This window comes from Astyanax mexicanus, chromosome 2, assembly GCF_023375975.1.
Source record: "Astyanax mexicanus isolate ESR-SI-001 chromosome 2, AstMex3_surface, whole genome shotgun sequence".
Classification (NCBI taxonomy): Eukaryota; Metazoa; Chordata; class Actinopteri; order Characiformes; family Acestrorhamphidae; genus Astyanax; species Astyanax mexicanus.
Genome location: NC_064409.1, coordinates 3,479,413 through 3,498,982, shown reverse-complemented (window position 1 = coordinate 3,498,982; position 19,570 = coordinate 3,479,413). Strand labels below are relative to the sequence as shown.

Sequence of the window (19,570 nt, the reverse complement as noted above, 5' to 3'; positions counted from 1 at the left end):
CCACTTGAAAGCTAGCTCGAACTGATGATATATTTAGGTGTTTTTGCTTTATAAAAGAATTTTGCTGAGTCTCCAACACATGTTTCAGTTTTGCTATTTTGTCTGTCCTCACCTGCCCCGTCAGACAGCCGAACTTGTCTTTATGGCGCGATTCATAATGGCGGCGCAGGTTGTATTCCTTAAACACGGCGACTGACTCCTGGCATATGAGACAAACAGCCTTTTCTTTACATTGCACAAAAAGGTAGTCAGAGGTCCACTGTTGATTAAATACCCTGCACTCAGAGTCGATTTTTCTTTTCCTCGACATTCCGTCAGATGTGAGTCTCAGAGCTCATGCGAACAGCACAGAGCGAGTGGTAGTATGTTGTCTGATTACCGTGGGAAATAGCCTTCTGTTTTTTTTCATCTGTCTACGGAGACACTCGATGGCCAATTGTCATTTTTTTTTACTGTTTTTTTCCCCCCGTATAGCTAATGCTGCTTGCGTGAGGGGCCAGGGAGCAGGTACTGCTGTTGGAGCTAAAGGGGCCGGTCAAATGAGCGCAGGGGGCCGTATGCGGCCCGCGGGCCGTAGTTTGAGGACCCCTGACTTATTTACTCTGTGTAACTCTATTTAAGTCTTGAAACCGAGTTAAAGTTACTTAAATTTATCTGAAATTAAATTTACTTAAAAAACAGCAAATGCAGAAAGTTGTGACTTTCTTTAAAGTAAATTTTACTCATCATTTTTTTCTGTGTATAAAGAATTACAGTAGTCTATTCGTAAAGAGAAATGAACACAGGGATAACTTTCTCAAGATCATGAACATGTATGAACCCTTTAAATAGTCATAAACAGCTGAGTTACAGCTCCAATAAACCTCCCCCCACAGCTCTCCCTGCTGAAGGCCCTGATTGATCGGCTTCTCCAGGACGGCATGGAGGAACTTCTGCATGAAATGGCCACTAAAAAAAGAACCAAAGGCCAGAGGACGGACCCCAGCTCTAATATCATCACCGAGTACACGGTACCGTTTCACAGCTTCTGTTATCTGATTTGATTTGATGCAATGTTATATAAACTGTTTCACTCTGTGCTTTAAATTACTGTTAAATCTGATTTAATACTCTTAAAGCTTCCCAGGTCAAGATTTCCACTCCAAGCAATTATACAATAATTATCCTCACTGCACATCTCTCAACCAAAAGAGTAATACAGCCTCATCTCACTCTCTCCTCACTCTCTGTTCACTCTCTCTTCACTCCTAGAGCTCAGCCAAGTACCAACTCTCCAGTGATCCTCAGACTGATGAGGCTTTAATCACAGAAGAAGAAGAAGAAGAAGACGAGTTAAACGAGGAGCTGCTGCTGCCTGAACCCGACCTGGTAAAAATGTTTAAACTCGAAAGACATGAACTCTTGCATAGTTTTGCTATTTGGACTAATTGGCACCTTTTTACATGATGTAGTTTTTGAAAAAAAAATGATGTCCACATATGTGGACGTTGGTTTTATATTTCGATAAAACACAATAAAGTGGCAATTAGTAATGACGTGCAAAACATGTATTTATATTTATGCATATTTATGTGTGTTTTTTACCTTGTCTTATTATTTTAGTGTTGGTTCTATGTTCTATAATGATCTATGTACAGCACTTTGTTTCAACTGCTGTTGTTTTTATAGTGCTTTATAAATAAAATTGAGTTGAGTTGAGTTGAGTACAAAACAGAAATAGTAGTAGAAATAACAATTGTGCCCCTTTGAGCAATATGGCTCATTTGAAGTGCTGCCTTAACCCTTGTGTGGTGTTCATATTTTTGTTACTCGTTTACTTTGTTACTTGTATTTAATTCAGCAAAATTAAGCAATTTTACATTAAAATGCTTTACACATGCTTGCTTCACCTAAATTGCAAGCAATATAAACAGCTTACATGGTTAATATTTGCCCTTTACCTTTCTTATGTTACATTTCTTTTAAAAAGTGCTACTCTTTTTTTATTAGTTTTTTAATAAAATGTAAAAGAAAATGAATTAAACTCAAGATATGAGTAGAAAATTTGTTTAGTTTCAAATTTACAAATGAAGCAATGTTTATTAGCCCTTGGCCAAACATACTGTATGTAATATAAATGTGTGTGTGTGGGGGGGGGGGGTGTACAGTGTGTGTTTATGGAAAATGTGTTTTGATATATGTTTTTCACAAAAAATGAGCCAATGCCAAAATATTTTTTTAGTATCATTTGATGAAAAATTAAAATGGGTCCCACAGACCCGAACACCACACAAGGGTCAACACAAAGACATAACTAACTACGTAACTAAGTAAAAAACATACAATTTTACTGTATTTACTGTTTATTTAAATTTCTCAACAAAATCGAAACTGAAACGTGTTAAACTCTTCTGCCACCACTAGGTGACAGTATAATGGCCTCATAAGAGGACACCAGGCCTTCGTAGCCTTTTTGATTTTTACTGTGGATTTTTTTTAAGGTTTTATACTCAATATATCTCAGTCCAACTTATTAATGTTATATTTTCGATATGTTCATCTAATGAATTTAATTCCCTGCAAGATCGCTTTATGATTACTTTTTTCTAGTTATAGCCACCATGTTATGATCACTGCAGCCTACTGAAAGCACTGACATTTCTTTAGAACAGATATATTGCATTTGTGTAAATATGGTCAATACATGTACAGGCATTGGACAGTGAAACTGAAACACCTGTCATCATTTTAGTGTGGGATTTTAGGTTTCATGGCTAAATTGGAGCAGCCTGGTGTTCAATCTTCATTAATTGCACATTGCACCAGTAAGAGCTGTAAGAGTGTGAAGGTTCAATTAGCAGGGTAAGAACACAGTTCTGCTCTAAATATTGCAATGCACACTATAACATTATGGGAGACATACCAGAGTTCAAAAGAGGACAAATTGTTGGTGCACGTCTTGCTGGAGCATCTGTGACCAAGACAGCAAGTATTTGTGATGCATCAAGAGCCACGGTATCCAGGGTAATGTCAGCATACCACCAAGAAGGACCAACCACATCCAACAGGATTAACTGTGGACGCTGTAAGAGGAAGCTGTCTGAAAGGGATGTTCGGGTGCTAACCTGGATTGTATTTAAAAACCTGTTTCCACCAGAACTGTCCGTCACCACAATAAATTATTGTGGTCTAAAACCAGGTGTTTCAGTTTCATTGTCCAACCCCTGTAGATGTTATTGTTCCTGGCTTATTTATCAAAGTTATGTCTTAAGTCAGTTCTAAACTTTACTATAATATGTGTAAACATTTCCATCATAACATGTCCTGTCTTTCCTATATATTGTATTATATCCCTGTATCTTTATTGCCCCATTATCAAAGGTAGGATCTATTTGTTTTTGACACTTTTGAGCCTGAAGTTTATACTCTTCTAATATTTCTGATATTTCATAGACTATATTTCTTAAACTACATATGTTAAGTATGTGATTCTTAGCACTGTATATTTATCATACAGCAAAATTACTAAACTAAAGTCATGGCATAGATTCAGTTCAAATCGTACTATTGATTATTCCTATTGATGATTGACATACAGTAGTTAAACCTGGATTACATGACCACCAGAATGGCTAAAGGCATAATATGGATTCATCTGTCATAGTTAAGACTGGATTATTTGACCAATATGTTAATTTTTTAAAGGATTCTCTTAATGGAACCGATGGAATGAGTCCTGCCCTTTGGAACACATCCTCCTCAGATGGAAAGACAGATATGAGTGGAATGGAAGTGGAAGAAAAAGGAGGAGAAGAAGCTACCATCAATCAAACTAACACTTCTTCAGATAGGGTACGCCATATCCTCTATCTATCTATCTATCTATCTATCTATCTATCTATCTATCTATCTATCTATCTATCTATCTATCTATCTATCTGCTTTTTTTGTCCTTATTATATTTTAATTACAGTATAAAATAGTAAAAAAAGCTTTACTTAAATTGTGCTAAGTGTACTTAACTGTACTAAAATATAACCATTTTAAATATACTTCAGTAACATTTAAACATTTAAACTACTTTATATATGTAACCCCATATTATAAATATGATTACAGTAAATTCATAATATATTTAAGGAGTATTACAACTGTATCACAATTATATTATGCACCAGGTATATTAGAGAGAATAAAGAGACATAAAGAGACAGAAGTGAGAGAGACAAAGTACCTAAAAAAGAGGAGAAAGTTGAGAGAGTGAAAAAGAGAGAGAAAAAGAAAAGGAAAAAGTGGAGACAACAGAAAAACGAAGAGAGGAGAGAAACAGAAATATAAAGACCAAATAAGAAAGGAGACAGAAGTGAGACAGAGAGAGATGAAGAACAAAAAAAGAGAGAAGAGAGGTGAGAGAGAAAGACAGAGAGAGATAGACAGAGAAAGAGAGAGAGGGATGAAAAAAGTAGAAAAAGAAGTGAGGAGAGGAACAGAAAGAGACATCATATAAAAAATGAGAGAGAAGTGAGACAGAAAGAATAAGAGAGAGCAAGAAAAGGAGAAAGTGAACAAGAGATAGATTGAGAAAGTAAGAGAGAGAGAGAGAGAGAGAAATAGAGATGGAGACAGCAGAATTAATGTTAAATATATGTGATCTATTAACTTTAGAGTACAAATATGCTTCTTGTTCCTGTCTTTTGTAAGTAGCACACTTCTAGTATACTTCATTGGGTATAAAAATATATTTTATATATTTTTAATATAGTGTACTACAATTTTTAGTGTGTTTTTAAATTAGAAGTAGTCATTTAATTTACTTTCTAAAAAGTTAGATGATACATTGTACTTAAAATTAACTACAGAAACAGCTGTTTTTAACACACTTTTTAGAAATTGATATATATTTAGAAATAAGTATTTTAGAAGTATATTTAATTACATCAAACTAAAAACTATTTTTTTAATACAATATATTGTGCTTTTTAAAAATTATGATCAAAGTTTACTTTCAAACATTTGATGAAAGCATAATATTAATGTACTTTTTTATATATTTTTAAGTACATAACTCTGTTAGTATATTTACAGCATACTTAAACATTTCTCAGTATATTTAAGAGACAGTTAAGTATATATTTCTCACCAGGTTTGTTTGATTTTGCTCTGTTTTATATTGTGTCTGAAATATTAAACTGCAGTGATTTCTGTTTGTCTGAATGCGGCTGTATATATGTGTATATTTTTGATAGACCGGTTCAACAAAGACAGCGGTAAGTATGGAGACGGTCCTCCACAGTCAGGAGGACACAGGGAAGAAGAGCTCAGGAGAGAAGAAGAAGAGCAGAGAGAGAGGAAAGGTACAGTACTCCTTAGATTTGCATTTATAATAAAGTTATAATAAATAGTAAAGTAGTAAAGAGGTAGAGTTACAGGTATACAGTGAATAATAGTGAATATTTGAGAAAAGTTCTAAGGTCAGTAGAATTTTGAAAGTATCCTCAAATGCAGTCGGAAAGACCATCAAAAACACTATGATGAAACTAGCGCTCACCAGGAATGGAAGATCATATTAAACCCATATTAAACCCCAGATAAAAGTGTTTTGGTTTGTTTAACACTTAAAATAAATGCATTAGAGCTGGGCGATTAATAGTTTTTATCGATTAATTTAAATTTACAGTTAAGGACGATGTGTTTTTATGAAAATCGAGCTTAGCCCCGCCCCTCTCTCCCTCACGCAGCCCCGCCCCTCTCTCCCGCGAGCAGAAATATAAATATAAAAGTGTCTTCAGTGTGACACGAAAAGAAACTCACTGAATTTAACTCACACAGTCTCAGCCTGTCACTCACCTCATCCACAGTGTCTCCCTCTTTATAAAAAGCTATTTGTCTATAATAGGTTTGAAAATAAAGAAAACTTAAGAAAGCTAAAAAACAAATTAATAAAATAAAAAACTGCTCTTATAATAACATTCAACAACACGGCAAAAAACTGATTTATGTAATTTACGTAAAAATAAAGTTATTTTGAGACGTGACTCCCTATTTAAAAAGCAACAGAAGTTGTTCATTAGTTGAAGTTTATTAGTATCATTTCTAACATATTTAGAGTGTTTTTACTCACATTTTTCTCTCCCACAATGTTAATCCTTTACAGCTTCAAAAACATGTATTATGCAAATTAGGCGATGACGTCATTTAGCGACTTCTAGTGACTTTTAGGAGATTTTAGTTGAGGAAAAAAATCAATGTAAATCGAAAATCTGATTTTTTTTTTTTAAATCAAAGTTTTTTTTTTTTGGACCATATCGCCCAGCTCTAGAATGCATGTTTCCTTATGTGTTCCTTCATAGTCTGGATCACTTTACTATTTATTTACTAAGTAGGGGAAAAAAAAGAAAAAAGAGAAACATTAAATAAGATGTGACCTTTAACTCTAATTCATGATCTTTAACTGTAAAATATGACTTTTATCTGTAACATATGACTTTTAACTGTAAAATATGACTTTTAACTGTAACATATGACTTTTAACTGTAACATATGACTTTTAACTGTAACATATGACTTTTAACTGTAACATATGACTTTTAACTGCAACATATGACTTTTAACTGTAACATATGACTTTTAACTGTAACATATGACTTTTAACTGCAACATATGACTTTTAACTGCAACATATGACTTTTAACTGTAACATATGACTTTTAACTGTAACATATGACTTTTAACTGCAACATATGACTTTTAACTGCAACATATGACTTTTAACTGCAACATATGACTTTTAACTGTAACATATGACTTTTGACTGTAAAATATGATGTGTAACTGTAACATAGACTTTTAACTGTAAAATATGACTTTTATCTGTAACATATGACTTTTAACTGTAATATATGACTTTTAATTGTAACATATGACTTTTAACTGCAACATATGACTTTTAACTGTAATATATGACTTTTAATTGTAACATATGACTTTTAACTGCAACATATGACTTTTAACTGTAAAATATGATATGTAACTGTAACATAGACTTTTAACTGTAAAATATATGTAACTGTAAAATATGACTTATCTGTAACATATGACTTTTAACTGTAACATATGACTTTTAACTGTAACAAATGACTTTTAACTATAACATAAGACTTTTAACTATAACATATGATTTTTAACTGTAACATTACTTTTAACTGTAACATATGTAGGTGTAACATATGACTTTTAACTGTAACATATTATATATAACTGTAATATATGACTTTTAACTGTAACATATGACTTTTAACTGTAACATATATAGTCTTATTCATCTTACTTTGTTTTAAAATGTAAAACTCTGTTATTTGTGATGCTTTATAATATCTTGACTATACTGTACTATGCTGCTCATCTCTATAACCTGTCTTTAAAATATATTATAATGTGTTTTAATTATAATGGCAGCAATGCTTTAAGTGTGACATTAACACTCTGATTGTAAAACTCTTAATTAGGGTAAAGGAAATAAAGGACGGCATAAACGGCAAAGGAAACGAGTGGTAAATGCCCTGCTTAAACATTTCTAAACAACTCTAAACTTATTTAACACTTTTACTTAATTCTATCAGAGTTAAACACTATTTAAACTTCATTCTAACTGTCCTTCTAAAACATTCAACTAACCACTACATAACCACAACATAACCACTACATAACTACTACATAACCACAACATAACCACTACATAACTACTACATAACCACTACATAACCACTACATAACCACTACATAACTACTACATAACCACTACATAACCACTACATAACCACTACATAACCACAACATAACCACAACATAACTACTACATAACCACTACATAACCACTACATAACCACTACATAACCACTACATAACCACTACTTACAGTGTTAATCTGAATTGTGTGAATATAATGTGTTGTAATCATGCTTTTATGGTTGTTAGCTTTTAGCATGCTTTGTTAAGGCTCTTGGTATTAACATATAACATCTTATAAACACAACTGATGATGCATTATAATCAGAATTCATTATGCATAATAATCATGAATATACAATGTCATATTTATATATTTTATAAATATGTAAAACTATGTTTATAATGTTTTATAAATGATTTATAATGTGTTATGAGTATGTTAATAGAGATATGACATCCTTAGAAATAATTCTAAAAGTACAAGATACAATAAAAGATAACAGAAACAAGCAACAATGTAAATAGATACAAATTTCACACTGCCCTATTAAACAATGAAATATTGCACTGTAAAGTGACAAGTTCAATATGAAGTATAAAAAAATAAATAAACACAGTCTTTCAATGCAATGAACATTTAAAAAACAATTAAATATTTCAGTTAATTGGATAAAAACTTTTAAATAGTTTTTATATTGAAATATTAAATTCTTCATTTGTGTGAATTACAGATGGAATTTATTTTTTCCCATAATTTTAATCAGGTCTGAAAGGGTTAATATGTCTAATATTTAACTTTAATATATAAAAAATGCAACATAATACATAAATAATAAGTAAAATATTATAAATATTTGTTTTCTGACATTTACAGTGAAGACTCTCATTTTTTTTATTTATTCTACTCACAGGAAGACCAGGCCAGCAGGGAGGAGGAGATAGAGGAGGATATTTATGATGATGAGTTGTATAACTATGAGGATGAGGTTTGTGCTTGTTAAAACATATATGCATGATTCATTTAACCCAGCAGGAAAACTTCTATGGCAGAAAGAGTGTTTAATTTTTTTTTCCTTCATTTTAACATGTCTAGTTGTGTTTGTAGTATGAATAAATGCCATGTGAGCTGTTCTTTGTGAAAAAATATTTGCTCAGGTGTTTCTGTTTAGCCCTGTTTTAGATCACTGAATGAGTGTCTCTGAAGAAAGAGAGGATTTCAGCTCTTGCTCATGAATATTCATACATGCAAATATATTGCCTCTGATTGGTTAATAGCATTGCAGCAGCCCATCAGCGTAGATACTGTGTATTCAGAAGCACTGTTGCTATTTAAACAACAAGATAGCGGGGTGTAAGATAGCAATGAGCATTGGGAGAAAGCTTGGTTGATTGTTACTAACATATATAGCTCCGGAAAAAAATAAGAGACCACTTCAGTTTCTGAAGCAGTTTCTCTGATTTTGCTATTTATAGGTTTATGTTTGAGTAAAATGAACATTGTTGTTTTATTCTATAAACTACAGACAACATTTCTCCCAAATTCCAAATAAAAAATAGTTATTTAGAGCATTTATTTACAGAAAATGAGAAATGGATGAAAAAACAAAAAGAAAAAAAAGAGTTCAGAAATCAATATTTGGTGGAATAACCCTGGTGGTTTTTAATCAGTTTTCATGCATCTTGGCATCATGTTCTTCTCCTCCACCAGTCTTACACACTGCTTTTGGATAACTTTATGCTGCTTTACTCCTGGTGCAAAAATTCAAGCAGTTCAGTTTGGTGGTTTGATGGTTTGTGATCATCCATCTTCCTCTTGATTATATTCCAGAGATTTTCAATTTGGTAAAATAAAAAAATCATCATTTTTAAGTGGTTTTTTTCAGCACTCAATTTGGCCAGCTGTCAGTAAACATGATTATGGTCTATAATTTTGTTTATAATTCTTTCTAGATTGTTTCTGAATCAACAACAGAAAGCAATCTGCCTTCACAAAGCACAGTGAGTATTTTAATGTATTCTTTTTATGTTTTTTTTTCTATATAATACAATGCAAAACATACAGCACAACTTTATAAATACCTAGATTATGACATATATACGTCTTTTTAAGTGTTTTAATTTATTTATTCCTCAGAAAGTTAATTTAGTTCAAATATTTAAAGCAAATAAGAGTATTTGACCGTCATGGAAGCATCACAAAGTGACAACTCAGGTTATAAAGTACATTCTTTACTTTTCTACTTATTAAAACTGAAGTACATTCTCTTCTTTCAGCTTCAGCAGAACACAGTGACAGCTCCTTCATACACACAAGAAACAGAGGTAGGAATTAACGCTGTATTATTAGTGGGACAGTTATTTTTACAAGGGATTATTATAAATTGGTTTCTCAAAGATAATCCCTAAATATACATGCTTAAGAACACTTAATATCACTCACTCACTTAATGTGTGATCAGATTATATGGGATCAGAATCTGAAATCATTTATTTATTTTTTAAAGAACTGATCCAGGCCTTTTGTAACTTGTTAAAGACCCAACAGAATACGTTTTATATGTATTTTATGTTGTGTTTTGATGTAAAAAATAGCAAATATATTTACAAGACTTTGGTTTGGGATAAATGCTCAGATGGAGTTTTATAAGCCTCTTTACAATCCTTAAAAATGTTTTCTTTTTTTTTTTTTCATTTTCTGGTCCAATCCAGAAAGAAAAGTAAAAGCTCACTTTTTATTGGCTGGTTTATAGTCTTGCTACAGATCATATTAGCCATGTAGCACAGAATAACCTAAGTTACTTTACCATACTAACAAAAACTTGTTTTAATTCATTATTTTGTGTTTTTTTTTGACCTGGGAACATTTGTTCCAGTACCACGTTTCTAGTGTTATCTTTATTAATATATAATTATAGGACAGTATAGACTGGATTAAGATTACTGTAATAAGCTCAGCTTTGTGGTGTGAGTGTGTGTACTGACTAGTATTGCACGATATACCGATATTATAAACATATTTCAATACTTTGTCATTAAAAAAGGAACATTATCTCATTTATTTTGTACCGGTACTTTCAAGAGTCAAAATTTCACCATTTCAACAATATCTTCTGCTATATGCTTCTGACATATTTAAATACATATTTCAGTGTGTTTCTCATTTAACAATACCTTCTTAGAAATTGTCTTACTTTTATCCTTGTACCGTATTTTTTGGACTATAAGGCGCATTTAAAATCCTTTAATTTTATTAAGGAACAGTAAAAGACACTGCCAAACGCCAGTTCTTTTGCTGTTCAGAGGTGATTATGATCAGCCTGTAGCCTGGTGCTAACCCCAGGTAGCACTGCTGGAGCAGCATTAGCATTAGCTGCTAACTTCGCTAAGCACTAGCTCTTTTGCCATTTAGAGGTAAGTATTATCAGCCTGTAGCCTGGTGCTAACCCCAGGTATCAATGCTGGAGCAGCATTAGCATTAGCTGCTAAATTCACTAAGCGCTAGCTCTTTTGCCATTCAGAGGTGAGTATATTAGACTATTGTCTGCGTGTTTACTGTGTTAAAACAAGCTACATTGGACAAACCACTAGCTAATATTGCCCTGGCTTACTGAAACATTTAGGGTTCCTCAGTGTAGCACTGTCTAGCGGCATTAGTAGCTATCTGCTAGCGCTAGCAGTTAGCTGCTAATGCTAATGGCTGCTAGTGCTTTGCGGAAATCTGGAACTCTAAGCTTACTGTAAATAAACCGAAGCGCTTTATTTACCCAATTAAATAGTTTTAGTTCATTTATTAGAATTAGAAGGAAAACATGGCGACACCCTTGTTCCTTACTAGTGTTGTATAAAGCGCCTTATAATCTGGTGCTCCTTATAGTCTGAAAAATACAATAAAAAGTCAATAGAATATTCAGAATTGTTTAAATTGGCCTCGTAAATTGAGTAAATCCAAAATAAGGAAACTCTGGTGAATTCCACAATCTTTATAAGTACGTTTTGAGAAGAAATATACAGTATATTTATATATAAATATACAAATATACAGAAGAACAGTGAGTAAATAAGGTGCATTGCAGTTTTCAGCACAATCATATGACTAACCTGTACTTAACGTACATTTACCTCAGGAGAGCTACACAACAGCGCCCCCTCTCTCCACACCTGGAGTTACAGAGCAGGTACTGATTCCACCTCACTGAGTTCTACAGGAATATGTGTGGAAATTCTTACTGATGCATGTGTTCTGTGTTTTTTTTATAAAGTATAAAGAAACAACATCATCCTCAAATCTCAATACCACACAACCTGCAGAAGAGGTAAGCATGCATTCTATTCATTCTCTCTCTCTCTCTCTCTCTCTCTATCTATTTTTGCATTAACCCATTTCCAGTACTAATGAGCTCTATAGAAAGTCTATATATTTGTACAGGGTACACACATCTCTGAATAAAGATATGAATTTCTTAATATCTTAATTTGCAATTTTAATACGTTACATGATGCAAAAAACATCTTAAATTCAGTGATTTTTTTCCTTGTTTTAAAATAATCTGCATTGTAGTAAATCTACATATGTGAATATGTAAATACCCAATAATACTAAATGACTTTAATACTTAAACTATGAAGAAAAACATCTGGAATCATTTAATAAACAAAAAAAGTGTTAAACAAACCAGAATATGTTTTAGATTCTTCAAAGTAGCTCCTCTTGCTAAAATACAGACAGTTTTGCAGATCACTGCTGGATTTTCTCAGTCAGTTTTATGAAGTAGAGTCACCTGGAATTCAGGCTTTCAGTTAACAGCTGTGCTGAACTCATCAAGAGTTAATTTCATGTTGAATTTCTTGTCTCTTAATAAAGTGTTTGAGAGCATCAGTTAAAGTAAAGTAGTGAAGAGGTAGAGTTACAGGTATACAGTGAATAGTGAATATTTTAGTAATGTTCGAATCCAGGTTATGAGAAGCAAGAACTACTCAACTAAATAAAGAAAATCAATTTCCAAAAGTCAATTTCAAGACCTTTGAAAGTATCCACAAGTACAGTCACAAGAAAGACCATCAAAAAGATTATGATGATGAAACTGGCACTCATCAGGAACACCCTTGGAAGGGAAGAGCAAGAGCTTCCTCTGTTGTACATGATGAGTTCATCAGAGTTACCAGCCTCAGAAACCACAAGTTAACATATAAGAGCATATACAGTAATTGCTTTTTTACAGAGTATTATGGTTTGTTTAACACTTTTAAGTTACTACATGATTCCTTATATGTTCCTTCATAGTCTGATAGATCACTTTACTATTCATTTACTATGTAGGAACAATATTAAAATTATAAATAAAATAATTCATTTAAATAAGAAGGCGTTTCCAAACTTTCAACTCATACTGTATGTTTCAAATTATATAATAAAAACTTAATTAACCTGAATCCTAAAGGTTAGTAGTTTTTGTCAACTCTGTCATTATCATAGAATATATTTTAATACTGTGCAGTTAATTCCATAACTGGGAGATGTGCAGTTATTTTAGTGCCTATAAATGTACCCCAATTCATCCAAAACTCAGCAGCAGTGAGTGGGCAGCAACCTAAGAGACCAGGGAGTAACTGAGATCAGGTGATCAGGTGCTTAGCTTCAGGGCTTTATAGCCATAATCCTGCAATTCCTTCTGCTCAGCTTCTGATCCCAGACCTGCTAACCTTTAGGCCACAGCTGCCCCCAATGACCTGATAGAAAGTATACAAATCCTTTACATGCCAATTATTCATGTAAATGCACCACTCTATTCTATCCGAGTGGTCCAGCGGTCTAAAACGCTGCCACTATGATTTTGGAGATCTCGGATTCGAATCCCTGTAATGCAGCATGCCATCAGCTGCTGGAGCCCTGAGAGAGCACAGTTGGGATGGCTCTCTCTGGGTGGGTAGATGGCGCTCTTTTCCCTCATCACTCGTAGGGCAGGGGTGTCCAAACTGCAGCCTGTGTCCTTTTTTGGAATGGCCCCCAATCCAAAATGCTCCTCATCTCCTTTCCTTCCTTCAGTATTCCTACATCAATGTTCCTTTTAGGAGAACATGGCAAATTCAAAGAAACGGGAAATAGACAGCGAATGCAGAACGTTTTAGGCATGTTTGAAACAAAACATCAATTTAAAAAATCTTAGTTTGCACAACACTGTCAAAGATAGACAAATATAGTATTATTATAAGTAAATGTATTATTATAAGTAGTATATTTCATTATTTGTTTTATTACATAGTATGTGGCCCATGACTGCACATATATTTCTACTTCTGGCCCCCAACAAAAAAAGTTTGGACACCGCTTTCCTAGGGTGATGTGGATCAGCACAAGGTTGCATCTGTGAGCTGATTTATTAGAACCGAGTCACTGCGCTATCCTCCGAGCGTTAGCGCTGTGATGCTACTCGGCAATGCTACATCAACAGCAGATAAAAAGAGGCGGAGTCTAACTTCACATGCATCAGAGGAGGCGTGTGCTAGCCTTCATCCTCCTGGTGTTGGGGAATCACTAGTGATAGGGGGAGTCCTGATGAATAGATTGGATTATTGGCCTTGTAAATTGGGAAGAAAATGTGATAAAAAGTAAAAAAAAGATAATAAATACACCACTCTGCAGAGACTTCCCATAGACTGGATTTTTTGTCCGTGCAGATTCATCACTAACACGATATCTGTCCCACGCAAGACCTTGGCATGTGGCATGAACTGATGGAAACATCAAGAATCATTCTTGTTTCTTCAGCTTGGGATGACTAATCGCATTTAATTGTGTTTAATGAATGAAACTGTTTTAGCACATGTTTTTTTTCCTGCTTAATTTGCTTGTAAGTGCTGAGAATGCGCTCAGAATGACTAAAACAAGCTTCAGTTAATTCACTAACCCTCTTGTGAATTTCACCAGTGTCAACATTAACAGTCAAATGTACGTCAGAATGATATATGATATATAAAATAAGAGTAAAAGGAATAAATATAAAAGTTCCCAGCATGCGCTTCATAGTGTTTGTGCTAGAGTTTTTTTTAGATTTCCACTCATAGGAACGATCCGGAGGGGATTAGTTTCTCAGGGTGATGTTCTCTTTTATGGAGGTGATTTTATTCCTCTCTGTAACGACCATGTTCATGTTTTTCTCAGACGTCCTCTTAAAAAAAAAATACAGGCTGATTTATCTATTGTTTTTCCTAAACTCCATGGTCCTCCAGTAATTTTAGTCCCGTCCAAATGCACATCTCTTAGTTTTGTCTCCTCGTGTTTAATAAAATAGAAATTTTTCCACTGCTACGCACCGTAAGTACACTCTGGGAGCACGTTTCCATGGAAACACAACAGCGAGTGGAAATGGAGGAGCTACTGAACATGCACGCGATGTCATGTGATCGAGAAAGCCTAAAAACTCACTGGTTCTTCTGTTTTTTCACTTGCAGTCCAGATGCAAGAGTTTAATCTTCTACTAAGTAGAAGTGTGATTATTATTATTATTATTATTATTATTATTATTATTATTATTTATTATTATTTTTTTTTTTCAGACGTCCCCCTGAGAAACTAATCCCGTCTGGATAGGGCTTTAGTCTAGCAGCATTACTTGCATTAGTTGCGCTGCTCTAGCTCTCTTTAATACCTTCTTTTTCTGGATCTTTAACACAGGCGTTGCTCTAGGCTCAGTTAGAGGGTCACTCAAGCTCTGGCAGAACGTGTGGCCTTCCCGAAGGAAGGCGTGTAGAAACTGTGAACTGACTGATCAGCATTACATGGAGAGGGACCCCTATTCCTTCCTTTGCACAGTGATGTCACGTGCCACGTTCCTCGAACCCATGATGCCTGATAAGAGTGCAGGGTTTTTTATTAATGCACAGTCATTGTAATTTACCTAAAGAAAATTCAACATCAGAGTTGCACATGAAATGCCACGGTTTCTGTTAATTTGAGGGGTGCATAAAGTCATGTCTAGGTATACTCATTTATGATTATGACTGCTTATACAGCTTTGGAAAAAATTAAGAGAGCAATTCAGTTTCTGAATCAGTTTCTCTGATTTTGCTATTTATAGGTTTATGTTTAAGTAAAATTAACATTGCTGTTTTATTCTATAAACTACAGACAACATTTCTCCTAAATACTAAATAAAAATATTGTCATTTAGAGCATTTATTTGCAGAAAATGAGAAATGGCTGAAATAAAGTTATATTCATAAGTTTTAAGAGTTTAGAAATCAATATTTGGTGGAATCTATGCATCTTGGCATGCTCTCCTCCACCAGTCTTACACACTGCTTTTGGATAACTTTATGCCTTTACTTCTGGTGCAGAAATGCAAGCAGTTCAGCTTGGTTTGATGGCTTGTGATCATCCATCTTTCTCTTGATTTTATATTTTTTATTACAGAGGTTTTTTAAATAAAAAAATGGCAAAATCAAAGAAACTCATCATTTTTAAGTGGTTCTCTTCATTTTTTTTCCAGAGCTGTATATTTTTCCAGCACTGCTTTATTTATTAAAAAGACACTATATTGCCAAAAGTATTCGTTCACCCATCCAAATTATTGAACTCATGTGTTCCTATTATTTAATTTCATGGCTACAGGTGTATATATATAATAAAAGCAGCAGCTAGGCATGCTGGGATTGCTTCTACAAACATTGGTGAAATAATGGGTCTCAGGCTCTCAGGAGCTCAGTGAACTCCAGCACTGTGGTACTGTGATAGGATGCAGCAGCTTTGCAAATCCATTTCCAGTCGTGATATTTCACTATTCACTACTAAAGATTCCACAGCCAACTGTCAGTGATATTATAACACAGTGGAAGAGACTGGGAATGAGCTCAGATTAGAACAGTAGAGTGTAGAGAGTGTAGATAGACTTATGGAACAAAGAGTCTCCATCCATCCATGCAGGCAAGCGAAGATACTTTTGGCAATATAGTGAAAAGGTTAAATAAGTTGTATTTTGTTTTTCTGTATTGTTACTTTCTCTAGTTACAGTAACATATTGCAACGAACTGTATTCTTTACATGAATTATTTGCTGCCTGTTGATTTTCACTGGTGAAATTCAGTTTACTCTCTTGTGGTGCATGTGTCTCAGTAAATGTGTTCAAGTTTTCTAAACTGGTGTTTGTGTCTTTTTTTCACGTCTTTCGAATTCCTGACACAATAAATACCTAACAATAACAATATCCTGTCCATGTTATGCCGCTGAATAATACTGATGACTTTTTCTAGAGTGATGGAGTATAGTCACAAATTACTGACGCAATTCAGACAAGTAAAATCTAATAAAGAAAGTTAGAAATCAACCAGTGAACCTGTTTTAATGTTAACATACATTAAACTCTAACCTTAAACATGATCATAGTTAAATCGTAGTAGAATTATTACCATATCTGAATATGCATCTTCATTAGGGGTGTCACGATTCTCTAAATCCTTGATTCGATTTATTTTTTTAGGATCACAATTCGATTCGATTCTCGATTTTCTTTTTTTTTTTTTACAGCAGAGAGGCCTATGCCAGTTTTAGATTAGTCTATGGTCAGTCATTGGTTTGATTCATCAAATTTACAATATCTTATTTCAAAAGGTGGGCTTGATATAAGTGATGCAAAGTGATACAAGTGATCTGTAATACACCACATTAGGCACTAATGGTCAAATTTAAATAATTGAAATAAGATATATATGTAATGCCATCTAGTGGATTTTTCTGGTAGCAGCAGTGTGCACTATTAAAACAGCAATGTGCAACATAACAAAATAATAAAACAATTAGAGCCTTAACAAACTGAACTCTATCCTACTATAACAGTTAAACACAAAAAATAAGACTTTAAGACCTTTTCGGTTCCTGAGAATGACAAGTTAGTTTTTTTTTCTTTAATAAAGATATATTATTAACTTTATCTGAGAGAAAGATGCTCAGGTAAGGTACCAAAACTATTAACCTATTTGAGGCTAGACAAAACAACTGTTATTTTTATATTTTCAAGTTTTTCTTTAAGAAGATGAGAATGTCCACATTCTCTGGAGAAAGAGCTGCTCCATTTGCGTAGCTTAGAGGGAGGGATCGACGATCCTCTTTTTGACTTCGATGCTCGAGACCATGACATAATTTCGATCGATTTCGATGAAATAGCGAAATCGTGACACCCCTAATATGCATCCACTGATTCCTTTTTAAAAGCTCCATTGCTGTTAAAAACAGCAAGAATATTCCTATCAAAAAATTTTTATGTAATTGAAAAGTTACTTTTTTTCTGTAATTCAGTTTAAAATGTGAAACTATTATATAGATGTATTAAACACAGAAAACTTGAATATTATATATAAGACCAATTGGTACTTTTGGCAGTGTGGGCAGTGTGCCAAGTCCTGCTGGAAAATGAAATATCTCCACATCTCCATAAAAGTTGTCAGTAGCAGAGGGAAGCTGTAAGATATGAAGTGCTGTAAGATTTTGTGGGAAAACAAAACTGCACTGACTTTAGACTTGATAATAAAACACAGTGGATCAACACCAGCAGATGACAGACATGACTCTCCATCAAACCATCACTGATCATCAGTACATTTTACATTTTTTACATTTAATTTGTAGACACACAGTCCAAGCTGCCTGAGGTCTAGTGTGAAGTTTTTTTTTTACCAATCAGTGATGGTTTAGAGAGACATGTCCTCAGAAAAAAAAAAAAAATACTAAAATGCATATAAAATGTAATCATCCTTTGATGGCTCCGGGTTTTTTAACTTTTTGGGTGTTATCAGGGCGTCACATCCAGTTCTGATGCACAGCCTGTGATTCGTAAAGTGAAGAGGAGCGCCCCCGATCCTAAATATGTGGTAATACAGCTTGTACACATATTTTAGCCTTTCTGTTTCTATAAAAGTGTTTCCATATAAAACAGTGATTAACCTCAGTGCTGTTTTGTGCAGGTCTACTTGCCTGGAGCTCCAGGAGGACAAAATCGCTATGAGCAAAGACAGAAGGTGAAGGGGATTCTTTACTATTCTACAGTTATCAGTCAGTGTCAGTCTATATTATTTTGTTTCTAAACTGAAAGCAGAAGCATTTCTCAGTGGAGAAGAATATGGATAAAATATAGTGTTTAATGATACCAGTGTGCTGAAACCATCATCCCTGCTAAGCCTAATAATATAGTTCTTCTTCTGGCCACGTCATGCATCTTTACGTACTTATGTCACACGTACAGCCTCTAAAAGAGGGTCTGGCTCAGTTTTACTGAACGCGAGCGGCTGGTGGAGCAACGGGGACTTCAGAAGGGGAACCTCAGAGCTCAGTAGCTCTTCCATTCACTCATAGTAAAACCAAAGAAACTCTCTCTCTCTCTCTCTCTCTCTATCTCTGACTGAACATAACCTGGAATCGGATTCATCCTCTCTGAAAGGACACTGCATCACACCCACCCAGTTTAAAATGATTAATCTTCCGCATGCTCAGTGCAATTACCCATTCTCACCAGACAGGGCCATAAATCCCACAAATCCCAAAACTTAGAGACATCAGCTTTAAACAGGAAACTGTCTGTTTTCTCTTGCAGTCACGATCTGGTGCGAAAAAGAAAAAGAAGCTTAACGTAAGTGTGTTTCTTATTCAGTCTGCTAAATAAATACATTAAAAAAATATAGATTTCCATTACCCTCATACTAATACTTGGTTTTTCTTATTTAAGTAGAAATGTAGGTTATCTATACTTTACTGAAGTAAATATTTTTTACATTTTCACACAATTATCAGAACGTTCTACTCTATATTTGCATTCTACTAAAATACATTCATTTTCATATATGGGAACATATATGCAGCTAAAACAGGGAGGAGCCT

At 33.9% G+C, this 19,570-nt stretch overlaps 1 protein-coding gene across 3 annotated transcripts in view; it reads left to right on the top strand.

The window, feature by feature from the left end:
* Positions 1 to 19,570, top strand: part of col7a1l (collagen type VII alpha 1-like) — a 159,580-nt gene that overhangs the window by 112,582 nt on the left and 27,428 nt on the right. For 2 of the 3 annotated variants that reach the window (XM_049474988.1, XM_049474987.1), the window contains 13 exons: positions 876 to 1,010; positions 1,252 to 1,368; positions 3,685 to 3,831; positions 5,226 to 5,333; positions 7,485 to 7,529; positions 8,619 to 8,693; positions 9,658 to 9,705; positions 9,982 to 10,029; positions 11,832 to 11,882; positions 11,967 to 12,020; positions 18,493 to 18,567; positions 18,661 to 18,714; positions 19,287 to 19,322. In XM_049474988.1, the coding sequence (XP_049330945.1) occupies positions 876 to 1,010; positions 1,252 to 1,368; positions 3,685 to 3,831; positions 5,226 to 5,333; positions 7,485 to 7,529; positions 8,619 to 8,693; positions 9,658 to 9,705; positions 9,982 to 10,029; positions 11,832 to 11,882; positions 11,967 to 12,020; positions 18,493 to 18,567; positions 18,661 to 18,714; positions 19,287 to 19,322 (993 nt within the window). The remainder of the gene's footprint in view (positions 1 to 875; positions 1,011 to 1,251; positions 1,369 to 3,684; positions 3,832 to 5,225; positions 5,334 to 7,484; positions 7,530 to 8,618; positions 8,694 to 9,657; positions 9,706 to 9,981; positions 10,030 to 11,831; positions 11,883 to 11,966; positions 12,021 to 18,492; positions 18,568 to 18,660; positions 18,715 to 19,286; positions 19,323 to 19,570) is intronic. The other variant, XM_049474989.1, reaches the window with a different exon arrangement.